This window comes from Colias philodice, chromosome 14 (genome assembly GCF_061535455.1).
Source record: "Colias philodice isolate Cphi_HAF_F1 chromosome 14, ilColPhil1 Martin Lab GWU primary, whole genome shotgun sequence".
In the NCBI taxonomy this organism is placed as follows: domain Eukaryota; kingdom Metazoa; phylum Arthropoda; class Insecta; order Lepidoptera; family Pieridae; genus Colias; species Colias philodice.
The window spans coordinates 6,603,447-6,617,436 of NC_143099.1; the positions used below are offsets into that span (position 1 = coordinate 6,603,447).

At 29.8% G+C, this 13,990-nt stretch overlaps 1 protein-coding gene across 1 annotated transcript; it reads left to right on the forward strand.

The window, feature by feature from the left end:
* The first annotated feature begins 1,087 nt into the window (after positions 1-1,087).
* LOC149482891 (juvenile hormone-binding protein-like) lies at positions 1,088-6,681 on the forward strand. Its single transcript, XM_089703688.1, has 5 exons — positions 1,088-1,203; positions 3,671-3,899; positions 5,317-5,441; positions 5,923-6,075; positions 6,474-6,681. Exons 1-5 carry the CDS (start codon positions 1,146-1,148, stop codon positions 6,635-6,637), a joined length of 729 nt encoding a protein of 242 aa, XP_089559814.1. The 5' UTR covers positions 1,088-1,145; the 3' UTR covers positions 6,638-6,681.
* The last annotated feature ends 7,309 nt before the right edge of the window (positions 6,682-13,990 follow it).

The following is a 13,990-nucleotide window of genomic DNA, read 5'->3' on the forward strand; positions in this document are numbered from 1 at the left end:
AATAACAGCCTACTAGCGACAAATTGCATAAATCCAAACACAGAAAAACAATTACAATATGGAAACTAACTTATTTGCTTATAATTAAAGGTAAACATTTATTTTGGGATACTAAAAAAATGGAATAAAACTATTTAATAGCGCTAGTCTATTTCAGGTCTTCGTTAAACAAGCTCACTTCAAGAAAACCTTCAACAACAAACAATTTTATCCACTGAGCGAATTCGTTCGGAACTTCTTTGTTAAGCAAAAAATACATAAAACGTTTGTTACCTTTGAAATTGTTTCCTTGTTAATATTTTTAAGCCTTTCCTGAAGAGACCAAAATAAAATTCGATGGAGCTTGTAATAATTTATTTTTGGAATTAGTTTATCTTCAACGATTTTTTTTTTAATATTACTGCTTATGTAAATTTTGTATATCTACGTATTATAAATTTCTGTATTGAGTAGTCAATAATTTAAGCTGCTGATGAAGTATTTTTATTCTGGAAATAGTAATTGAGAAGTTGCGTCACACGATGGTAAACTTGCAAATGAAAGCTAAAGATTAAACTCTACATAAATAATTTATCTAAGTACTTTTAGTTCAGAGGTTCAAACGATCATGCAATATGTTGCTAACTTTTAATATTAATCAAAATGTAATGTCATCAATCTGTTAACTGTCAGATCAAGCCCTTTAAAAAAGTGGAAAACCAAAACTTTACCATACACTACCCCTTAGGAGATTCATAAAATTTTATTATAAACACAAAATGACTTTATCTTGCGAACTTTGCTACCAATTAAACCATTTTTCATAAAGTTATAAAAGGGGGTGTACAAAAGAATTGCATACTGCAAAAACCAGAAAGATCCGCTTCCATCAGGAATCGCAACAAAGTATAAATAATAAATAATAGTCATACTAACAGTATGACCAATTAATATCTTTCTTTTCATGCATCAAAATCTCGAAGTTGTGACAATATTTTATACGTTTATCGATATTTACTTTACCGTGCTTGATAATATGTGACCTATGTGACGGAATGCTCAATAACGACAATTATTTGCATTGCTGTAATCTAACGTATATAAAGTAAGTGATTAGTTGGGTTATTCAGCCGCGTTCGTGTCAGTAGTGGGTCCGTAAAGCCAAGATGCTGTCTGCTCGTGTGTTGGTTTTACTCGTGTCCTGTTTGACAGTTTTTTGCGAAGGTAGGATGGATAGGAATAGTTATAGCGTTAGTTCTTATGATTGTCTATTTTATCTAGGAATTCGTTTATGTTGATTAACAATATTGTATAAGCTCGGTGTGGAAATGTGAACTTTGAATTGTTCTACGTAATTATAAGTGGTAAAGGGAACGTTGCTTAATGTCTTTTTCAACTGACTTCCAAAAGGGGAGTTTTTCAATTCGACTTTTTTTTGGGTTTCAACCTTACCTTACCTCTCTTTCGATTTATGGTTTCAGAATAAAAAAATATCTTCAAGAAAACCTAAGTTTTTCAATTGAAATCAATAGTGTGGGTGTTATTTTTTTAGAATTCATTAAGAGAACTATTTTAAACTAGAATATTATGAAAAAGTACAATTCCACTAGTAATTGATAAAAATAACAAGACTCTTAGAATTTGAATTATACTTTCACCCTTTTTTACTTATTTTAAGTTTACAAGTCGTTACAACTTACAATACTACACCTGCGTGATTTCTTATTAAAAACAATAAACTGTATCTTTTAAATTGATTCTTTAGAAATTGGAAAAAAATTATGCGATCGACTCGATTTAATTAAAGTTGATATAACTTTTAAATTCTTAGAAATACTTATACTCTAATCCCAAAAATATATAGGTATTATAATATACAAACTTTAAATCATGTTTCACACTCCCAAAAGTGCTTCTGAATGAACAACTAAAATGTTATCTCAAAATATATTTAACAAAATGCAATCAAAAGATTTAAAACAATTTTCGGTCAAGCGCGGTTATCATCACATGGGATAATAATATTAAACGTAAATTAATTTCCTTTACACGCAATTTTAAAGCTCTTATCAGTTAAGTTTTATTATCGCCAGAAAGTGTTTCTTCGAAAAATACATTTTATGAATTGTTTCTACACTTCAGGGAATTTACTAATAATTCCCGATCATGGATATCATATTTTAACGTAACATAACAAACAACATTAACATTTTGACTTGTTTAGAGGCTTGAATCACAGAAATATTTGCGCTATAGAGCAAGGATTTTTTATGGTTTTTATGAATAAAAAATATATTATGTTGAATCTGTAGTACTTAACTGTATTCAAAAACACTGAAAAAATCAGAAAATATTAGACTCGGTTTTAAACTTATTTTTAATTCAAACTTTCAATAATAATTTCACGGGTTTATGTTAAGAGCGTGTTTTTATTTTTATTTTTTACACTAGGTAGATAATATAATTTATATTTTCTTTCTCATGTTAGTATATGTTTTGTGGTTTTATCCATATCAAAACAACCGATGTGAAAATATCTTACTTAATTATCCTTTCAAATTTCATATACGGTACATATTTTTACATGCATACTTAGTACTATGCGTATGCATTACTATTTATATTACGTATAGTTATGTGCCTATATGTATGTATTCTCCTAGGTATTCATACAAAGTTTACTGCATGATTCGATGCTGTTATTGACAATTAACTTTTAGTCCAAACACTAGAACCCGGAACAAACAAATCAATTAGTTATCATTTAGCCAATATACAGCAAGTGGATGTCTTTTTATGAATGTTAATTCTTTTGTTGTGACCGATCAGCTATCGCGATCAGCTTGTTTAAACGTTTCGGCAAGTACATGATACAAAAGCATAGGTATAGAAAAGCAATTAAAATTCAGATCAATTACTGAAACCGATGATAATTTACATCTTCTTACATTTTAATATCTTACAATTAATAAACTTAATAAGGAAAATCCAAACAAAATAAAAATATGCAAATCCCCAATCAATCAACGGCAACGCCCGCTTAAATTGTAAGATTTGAAGCAATCAGTAAATGTTTAACAGGCTCAATGAACTTCAATGATTGGCCCAATAAACGCTCAATAGGTAAGGTGTCAATGGAGTTAAATTGTCATTGATTATACACCAGACGTTCAGCGGTCAAGGTCGAAAATAGAATGAGGTTACAGGTCAGCTATAGATGATCATTTTATAAAACGTGTTATAAATTAAGATCGTAAATGCTCTTTGACAGCTACCAGCCAATTCAAACGCGCCAGTATGCAAATTTTTATATGGCTCTACAAACCGCTTCTGAACCCTAAAATTATATTACTGGTCTTTTTCTGTATAGTGTGAATTTTTACAATGTATTTACTATTTAATGAATGTGTAGATCAAGTTCGTTATAAGATATTAAAGCCGAAGTTTTCATATTAGTTTTGATTATTTTATTACCTACAAATCCTTAATATAATGCATAATGAGATCAATAGATGGAGCTTTTTTAATACAGTATTTTGTGTTTAGGGCGTAATTTACCAATTAAATTTTAACGCGTAGCACATCTTTCTTTTCGATTGAAGTTTTAGAGCTTCTTTACAAAATTACTACAAGATCCTTAAATTTTGTCCCTTGAAATATTTAATTTCAAACCATTTTACGTATATTTCAGACTCTTTTCTCTCACCATGTGACATAACCGATACGGAATGCTTACGAAAGTCGACACAAACCTTTTTATCGAAAACTGCAGCGGGTGTTCCCGAGTATGATATAAAACCTATTGATCCACAAATAATACCATCTTTGGATATTCTATTTGATGAAGAACTTGGTGTGTGGAACCACTATAACGACTTAACCGTGCTTGGATTGAAGAATCAACAATTATCTGCATTCAGGTTAGTGTTACATTTTCTGCAAAATATAAAATATACTTATTTCTTAATATTATGATTAACAACCATTTCATCTCAATAGATGGCGCGCGGTGTGTCCCTTCAGACACATAAAACTGAAAGAATAGAATAAATTCGATCACTCGGGCGGGTCACGAGTGGCTGAGTTGGTGAGGCATCCGCCCCGGAATGGCGCGAAGGATGCGGGTTCAAGTCCCGCCTCGTGATCGAATTTTTTCTATTCTTTATAAATTTATATTTATAAAGCATTTGAATGCCATAAAACCAAAAATATAAATTCAACAAAAAAGGTCGTGTTCCATCGTTACAATATTGTATTCACTGAAAAGTGCTTCATATTGGTTGAAATGGTTGTTAATCATCTCAATAGATGGCGCGCGGTGTGTCCCTTCAGACACATAAAACTGAAAGAATAGAATAAATTCGATCACTCGGGCGGGTCACGAGTGGCTGAGTTGGTGAGGCATCCGCCCCGGAATGGCGCGAAGGATGCGGGTTCAAGTCCCGCCTCGTGATCGAATTTTTTCTATTCTTTATAAATTTATATTTATAAAGCATTTGAATGCCATAAAACCAAAAATATAAATTCAACAAAATTTATAACTTATCAACAAGTTCTTAGGTAATATTAATAAAATTTAAAATGCTACAGTAGGTAGGTACATTTGATTTATTGTAATGTTTAGGTACGTATAAATGCAACGCCTACATATTCGTAATAATGTTGCTTGTAACCAACTTTATTTATAAAAAGTTACAGGCGCTCGTGTTATTATGGAAAAATAACAAAAACTGTAGAGAACGATACCATCGGACAAGATTTCCATAAAATTTTATTGTTATATTGAGTGCATTTTATTGTTTTATATGGAAAATAAACTGATCCGTCATCCCCAATTAAATTCATTTCAATTTCAAGTCTCATAAACCACCCAATTTAAATTATTATATATAGCTTTTTATTAAAGCAATTCAAGCGTGCGCAAATTATATACGTACCTATCATTTTATATATGTATTATGTATGACGATTGGCTTGACCACATGTCCACATCAAAGTTTACTATTATAGCGTAACAGCAAATTAGCTAGTAACTCATCTGAACTCCTATTCCCTATTATAATTAATTAGACTTATAAATTTATAAGCAGTCACAAAATTATACATTTTGGGATGTGGATGTAGATATATAATGTACGTGAGTCATACTTCTTTATTGACAAGAGTTGTTATTTTCTATATTTCGCGTTTGAACTTTGATTACTATGTACCTTGTATGTACCCAATACTATGTTACTTAGAATAGACCTTCTACTGCTACATATTATTATATGAAGACATGTGTGTCGTCCATGTGATATTAACATTAATCGAACTAATGAATCATTTTGATTGCAGCTTAGATAAAGAAACAAAGGCCGTAGAATTGCAAACAAAGGTGGACCTCGTTATTTCTGGGGACATCACCCTTGAGGCGAAGAAAAAGGCAAAATCATTACCGGGAACAATTTCAATTAAAGGAAGTGAGTATAAATTGTATTAACGACACCATTATTGCTACCCTTTAATTACATTGTTAAGGGCTAAAATTACATTTCATCGGTGAATTTTAAGGATTCGTCTAATGATTACGTTCAGGACATATTGATGCTTATAAATTCAAATTTTAATTAAAGAAAATGAACTTATCAATTACATTTTTGACTTCATAAATTTCGTAACAAATATTTTTGTTATCATAACTAATGCCATAGTTCATTATATTTGTTATTATATAATTTTAAATCTTGAACATTTTGAAGCTGTCCTCTTTACTCTGTCATAAAAGAATTTAGTCTAAATGATCAAATAACGCAAGTCACCAACTCCTGTGTGTGTAATATGTTGTTGACAGCTCGTTCCTTTAATAATTATTATCGATTATCCTCAATTATTCCATAATAAAGCGTTAATATGATCTGACTGTTCCATGTGATCATTTACAATGTGTAATTAATTCCACAGAGGCGTTGTGTACAGCCAAGTACAACTACGACTTCACAACCGATGACAAGGGCGTATCTCATTTCGTACTGGGTCCAGAGACGATTACCTGTGAACCTATTGGTGATCTTGATTTGCAGTTGAACCCTGAATTAGTAAAGGACATCAAAGAAGGTAATTAGAGTCAGTTTTGATGTAAGACCTGCGTATATTATGCGTATGATGTTCACCGCAATCTAGCCAAGCTTATAGTTGCAATAATGTCCTCTCTACCTATATCTACACAATCATACTAAAACAGACCATTGTTCTCGTGATGTCGTTGAAATGTAACAATGTTAGAACAGTGCTATAATTATTCATTATATACATAGTATTAAACAAAATGTCCCTATGTATGCGTAGTTCTTTACCACGACGCAAATCGAAGAAGGTTCTAAATTTTAGATACTACATTCAGTTTTAGACAAAGCCGATGGAGCCCTGGGCTTGACTTTATAGTATTCCCCAATGAAAACGTTATTGTTTACATCATTCATTTTTAAATAAATATCACTTTTTACCATTTCCAGCTACCAACTTAAAAGAAGAAAAGGTATACTGGGGATCGCACAGAGATGAAAATTATAAGAAGATCTTTACTACGATCGTCGAAAAGGCGTATGTAACAGTCGTGCACAATATAAGAGCGGCTGCCAAAGTACTGCCAAAGGAAGCATTCTTGAAGGGCCTTTGAAGTATTTTGATTCTTTTGTAAAATAAATAATATTGTTTCATCTCGCTGTGATCTTTTTTTAAGAGTACCCTACATTTCAACTTCATTGGTAAAGTCGAAATTTTACAGATTTATACTTTGTTTATAATTATTATATCCTACTTACCTTAGTTGTAAATAAATTTGATAGAGCAAATTGTAATTATTAGTAATTATGAAAAAGTGGATACTTACCAATATAATTTCCAAGTCTATGATGAAAACTTGATGGAATTATGCCAGAATCTCAGAAAGTGAGACACGTTATTTCAGAACATATTCATAAATGTTTCAAATTTAAGAAAAGTACTACACTTTTATATTAAGAGTTAGGTAAGCAACCAATCTGCTGTGAAATATATCTGGAATATAAGTCACTTACAGTTAATACTGTAAATAATAATTATCAAGATTAGGTATGTTGAAAACCAACGAATTCTTTTTTCTATACATTACTACATACTTGATATTTTAGAGGAAAATGCATAGGTACCTACTTATCATTATGTGCATACATCCTCTCGAAATTCCAAATTAGTCCTAAAACAATTTTCTTTTAAGAAAATACGTACAAAAGTATTTCCGTCATTGTTTTGTTAAACGGATGGGTTTAAATAAATAAAATAACATTTGCATAAAAATCTACACATAAGTCTCGTTGATAAGGTTTTTGAGTGCAGTCAATAACCTTTGCGAGTTTAAGAAGGGTTATATTATGCTATCATTCGATAATAAATGTTCCGAATTTATTTATGTAGCCGGAAGTATAATTACTTTCTGTAACTAAATACTTGTTATTTCAATATATAGCGACTTTTAATTAATTTGCATATTAAAAATGCTCTTTCGTTTTTGCCAGAAGCTCTATTTTACTACCGGCATAGTCTCATACCTACAATAATGTTCAATGTATTGTTTTGCTCGCTTATTACTAAGGTACTAAAAACGTGAAATGTAAGTGCCTATTTATAGAGATAATATTATAATTGTTGACACTTTTATTGGCGACTCGCTTTAACATTTTAACAGGCCACACAAAGGAATGCTCCCAAAAACAATTCGATTTTATTTACAGCATTAGATAAATAAACACACTTTAGAAACAAATACCTCGTGTTTGCTGGGGATATTAGTTATTTCTCTGGCGGAGTAAAATATTTGATCATGAGAGAGATTTTTATAATTATACTAGCGGTCCGCCCCGGCTTCGCCCGTGGTACATATGAAAAATAGATGTTGGCCGATTCTCAGACTTACCCGATATGCACAGAAAATTTCATGAGAATCGGTCCACCCGTTTCGGAGGAGTATGCAGACTAACATTGTGACACGAGAATTTAATATAAGATTTCTAATGAAGTTTACTTGACAAACAGCGGCCCACTCAACGTTTGATTAAGCATAAAAGGTACGAGTTTGAGAATAATCCCCTGTGTAATGACAGCCGTGTCATTAATTTCTCAAGTACGAGATTTAAGAAGTGGCCATTCAAATGTGGCACTAAAATACCGTAAGAATTAAATCAAATCGCGTACATTATTGAGATAATAAAACATTTTAATGGGCATTTATTATTAAGGAGCAGAGATGTGTGATGCATAATTTGCATAACAACTCATCATTTAAATGTTGAGATGCAATAAAGATTAAATAATATGAATTATTTTTCAAGGTCTATCAATAATATTTACATTTGCATATTTTTGGAAACTTATTAGTTTTATGAACTAGGTATACCGTTATTTAATAAATCATCTGACTCAATAACAAGAAAAATAATAATTTTATGTCTGTTATTCTTATTATAACAGACAGATATTTAACAATAAGCTTATACTTAATATAAACTAGCTCCTCGCCCGCGGTTTCGCTCCTAAACATTCCATGTTATCGTGCGAAATTTGATCTTCACACAAATTGCTTTTCCCTTGTTCATCTTTATAAGGGTTGATCAAGTAATTAAATTAGAAATTAATTCGTGGGCTTAACTCTTCGATTGTATAAAGTCAAGTGAAGTGAAGTTTCATTAATCTCAGTTTAGTCATTAGTGGTTTTCCGGGAACGCGCCAACATGCGGATTAAAAATTAACTTAAAATACATTTAATTATAAACAAGACGTATGTAGGTATATCTTGTGAATTCAAATGACATAAATAAATCGGACAAAAGCATTGGACCGAAAAAAAGGTAACAGTTTTTCTCTTGGACGATTATGACGTCATAAATTCCTTTCCGCTTTACGATCATTTACTTGTTTAATTTTATTTGACATTAATGATTCAAACAATGCTATAAAATAGGTACCTTCATTATACATAATATGAACCGGGGAGGTCCCACACGTTTGGAGATAGAGATATTTGACCGTTAAGTTAAATGTTGTAGTTTTCCTTGGACAGATAAATGGGTTTTTGACTAAAATCATATATTTTGTATTGTAGGTTAAAAAATTGGCTTGGCCCAAGGATTTATCGAGGTTTGTCCTCGTAGACAATACAATAATTTGAAGTATTTTTCCAAGATGTTAATAATTTTCCAAAATGTCTTTATTATTTATTTATAGTTTTAAAATTTATCGTGGCATTGAAAACAAGTCCTTTAAAGAGAGTGGGTTATTTTGAAACATTTACCATGAATAATATTTATTAATTATTTTTAATTTCAAAACTTTTAAAAGCATTGAATTATATATAGGATTATGATTTCTGTTTTCTGTACATTAATATCTATTTAATTGCTAATTTTTGTAATTTACTTTAATATTACACCTAATTACTAATTAAAATTTAATAAAATTGTAACAGGATATCATAAATAATAGACAGGTAATATAAAAATACGCTTTGACTAACACGTGACTAATGTCCTGGATAACGTAATACATATTATAAAATTCTCATAAATATTTAGGTAAATATATTTATACAAAAAGCAGGTAAAAGTTCGACAAATTAACTAACATGAAAGATAGAGAGATATATTTTAATTTGTCACAAGATTACAGATCAATAATTAATAATCTACGTATAAACCAAAAATTACTGCTGTTTATTTGTCTGGCTAGAACTCGATAATGGCAATTTCGGTTTTAAAATATTTGTAAAAGTTAAGTGTTCAAAGGGACTGAAAAATCAAAAATAATCACAACGGAAAATGTTTTTCATAAATAGTTTCATAGTACACTCTGACTCTGACTCTGGACTCGTATTATTTAAAGTTAAAATTAACACAGCATTCTTATTATCTAACTGTCAAAAGATTTTTCAAAAAGCCTCACCGGAAATTCCATCCGAAATTGGACAAAACCACAAAAAACGCAAATTATTACATTATTAATAAACTGTACACAGACTCAGTTCTTTACAATTATTGATTTAAAAAAATTGTAAAATATAAAAGTAATGGTATAGCATTCAAAACATAAATCAATTAGGTATGAAACTATAATATAATAGGTACCTATCTGTGCAAAAGTCTGTATAATAAAACAGTGGTTTTTGCGAGGATGATTAATAACAAACATAGATCCAAACATTCTCACTATTTTAAACAATTTATTAATTCTAGCTACCCGAGTAAATCTATTCCTCGAATATATTTTTATAATTAAGTCATCATTTATTTCTACCGTTATTTATTTAAAAAATAAATGTAACCTGATACTTACACAGCGGTTCTCTTTGAAATATAACTGACAACTCATTTCACGGTGGATTTTAGGATTTCCATCAGGATTTTTATCATTGTTTAACATGCTTTTACTTACTTTCAGGGCATGTATGTAATAAGATAGGTATTATACCCATACATATGTAATATGTACATATGTAATCATGTACGCTTGTATAAATATATTACATTCAGGAATATCATTATTTTAAATGATTCAAAACGTTTAGTTCTTCGTTTTAAAATATTAACAGAGAAAACAATTCTTTATTTTTGCTCTACAGTCTACACAATAGAAGATTTGTAGTACATAATATTATTATAATAAAATCTTTAATTTTAATTTATTATGCACCACTGTCCACCATACTCAGCATTTGTCCTAGTCAATTGGGTTGCCTGGCAGAGATCGCTGTCAGCGATAAGGCCACCCTCTGTATATAAGGTTATTATGTGTTTAAAATTGTCCTATATGGTGTACAATAAAGTATTTTTCATTCATTCATTCATTCATTCATTCAATAGAAGTAAAGCCAAACACGATGTCTTGGAAATATGGGTACAAGAAATACATATTGATTTTCTCAAGATGAATAAAACAAAAGGTTTCTAATCTCTGAGGATATACCTACCAGATAAATGTTATGTTCTCCAACAACGATTGAAGAGTAAAAAAGTTGTAATAAGATTTTTTTACGCATGATTATCTTTAATAGTTCCTAATTTTGTTTTATTAGATGACCAAAAATATCGTTGACGTAACGGTGCATTTACATCAAACGAACATAGAGCTAGAGCTAGAGCAACCTTTGTATATTTCGTGATCTTTTAGTGTAAACAAAAACTCGTATTAAAATAAATAATTACTGGGTAAGAATGAGCATTCGCTCGTTTGGTGTAAATTCACTGTTACACTATTTCAGAAAACTCAGCACAAACTAACTTCCTTCATCTGGAACTGAGCAAGTTCACATCGTGAATTTATGCTAAGCGACATAAGTATATTCCTGAATATGAAAAAGCCTTACTTTGTCTACTAATGTCGGGTTTTATTGCCTTCTTTATGGTCACCGATGTTGATAACCTAAACAAAATCTACCAAAATATGGCGCTATGAATTAAAACTAGTCGTAAATAACAAACAAAAAGTTCTATGCATAATTTTCTACATATGTAATAAATAAGGTGGGTGGACCATAGAAGGCTTCCTTTGAACTTTGAAGGTCAATTTTTGGCCTTGCTAGAGTACATGGGCCTTACAAGGAATATCTCCAAACCATAATTATAATATGAACACTTACTTTAGCTCTCATTTATAGATACGCATTGTTACTCTATTAGTCTACACGAACCTGCTTTTTTACTCGTCTATACGATTGCTAATAATTATACATTGTAACTTTAAAAAGTAAAGCCATAAAGTCAATTTAGGTAAAAAAAGTTTTTAATTTCATAATAAAACGCGTTGGTTTCGCGTTAAAATATTTTATACATATTATAATACTCATCGATGCAATTTTGTAAAAACTTCCCTTAATATATGTATTAGTCATACAATTTTCGTTGAGTATTTTACCTCTAGATGATAAAAATATTATATTGAGCATTTTATGTTCCGTTTAAAAAGCTTATAGAGTAGTTTCAGGAAAATGCGGATGTGTAAATTGTTTAACTCTGTATTTAAGTTGAACGACTTGTTTATAATATTGGCCTTATTTTGCAGATACGAGATATTACAAGGGCATTTGTGAAGACCTAAATAAATTCAAATTCATTTACAGAACATCATAGGTCCACATGAGCGTTTAAATGATACGGTCATGTTACGGTCCATAGGAAAACCAAGACTTTTTTTTTATTGAAATGGGTTTTCTTAATAAAATACTTATTTCAAACTAATCAAAGACAGTTATTATTGGAATGAAAACACGACACCAACTTTTTTACGATACAGTAATGAGACTGGACGAATAATACAGATTTATTTTTACACTTACACGACCGACAAAAAAGGAGGCCAATGTTTTTTCCATCAAATCTGAATGTTGATTGTTGTTAGATTTTTTTTTACTTAAAACCTATCCATGTATATCTATACAATCGTAAAATTGCATGCATTTTAACGTATTTTGTTTCTAAAATATCGATTTTGTTAAAACAATAGAGTCGACTAATAATTGAGTAGATACCTAGCCACTTTTGTCTCGTGTTTTACACGCATTAGTCATAGCAATTACAATTAAGTACTTAGTCATTTGCTATTAAGTAAACCTTAGTAAATAAGTACTTATTGTTTTATTTGATAATTCGGCTTTCAATAAACAAAACAAAATAAAAATCAATAATTGAACCAATTTTTGTTTCAACTCCTGACTAATAAAGTAAAAATAAAAATGGATGCATATCTACAAGAGTAACTAAATATATATGTTTTCGAAAAAAGTACCTGTATCATAAATCTTACTAACTAGATACTTATAATGTTGTCTAGCAGGTTTTGCTAAAAATATATCTATCCAGAATTGTAATATTATGATAATTGCCAAAGTTTTCGTGTTTGATACTCAATCATGTCAGAGCTACTGATTAAATTTTAATGAAAAGTAGCATCTTGTTTACCAGATTATCAAGCTTTGTCTCTTGTTTTTGACCGTAAGTGATACCCATCAGGAGCGCAGCTAATTTAAATATACATCTAAATAATTATATGATAATCTAAATTTAATAAACTGTAAAGATTTCTTAAAAAAAACTTAATTATTGCATTATAAATATTATGTACTACTTACAAAATTTTCAATTTACTTCTTAAACATTCCTCGCGTTAAACCAATTTTGCAATCAAAACCATCATAAAGATATTACACAAGTCATAACAATTCACCCACACATTACGAAATAAAGTCTTCAATCAATAATAAATTATGCTCTAAAACCTACAGCATAGGTCAAATAGTTAAAACGCGATGCACAAAAATATTGTATGAACCTTGAGACGACATGAGAGGTCTTTCATTTTTGTATTGGAACCATTATAGCTCTTATTGTGAATTCGTTTTTGATAATTGAATTCTTAGAAGCTATTTTATGAAATATTTTAAATTACAACTACTAAAATACTAAACACTAATAGTCTTGTAGATAGTTTCATACTTACTGTTATAAAAATTATCAATTGAATAAAAAAAAAGAAAATAAGATCAGCAGGTTTTACAAGATTAGTTATTATTAAATAAAATTTTATATATACGAAACTTTTAATTAAATGTAAAGGAAAAGAAAAAATATTTTTAAATACTGTTTATTTAGTATTTAGGTAGATACATAAACAAATTATGAAGTAAAACGCCTCATTTTATGCCAATTAACCTAACTAATAAACCGCAACAAAAGCATAGCACACAATTTAATTACATATGTTATGAAATTTTAATTAACCTTACGCGAAGGACGAAATATCACTTTTATTCTAACACAATATTCATTATTACGATATGGAATATTACCTATAACGTACCTATTCTTTGATATTGGTAATATTATTAATCTTTAAACAGTAGAAAAGGCCAAACCTGCCTAACGACATACCATATACCTTATTACTTCAAATATTTCTCTTATAGATCAAGTATTTGGTAACCCTTCAAACAATAATTGTAAGTTTA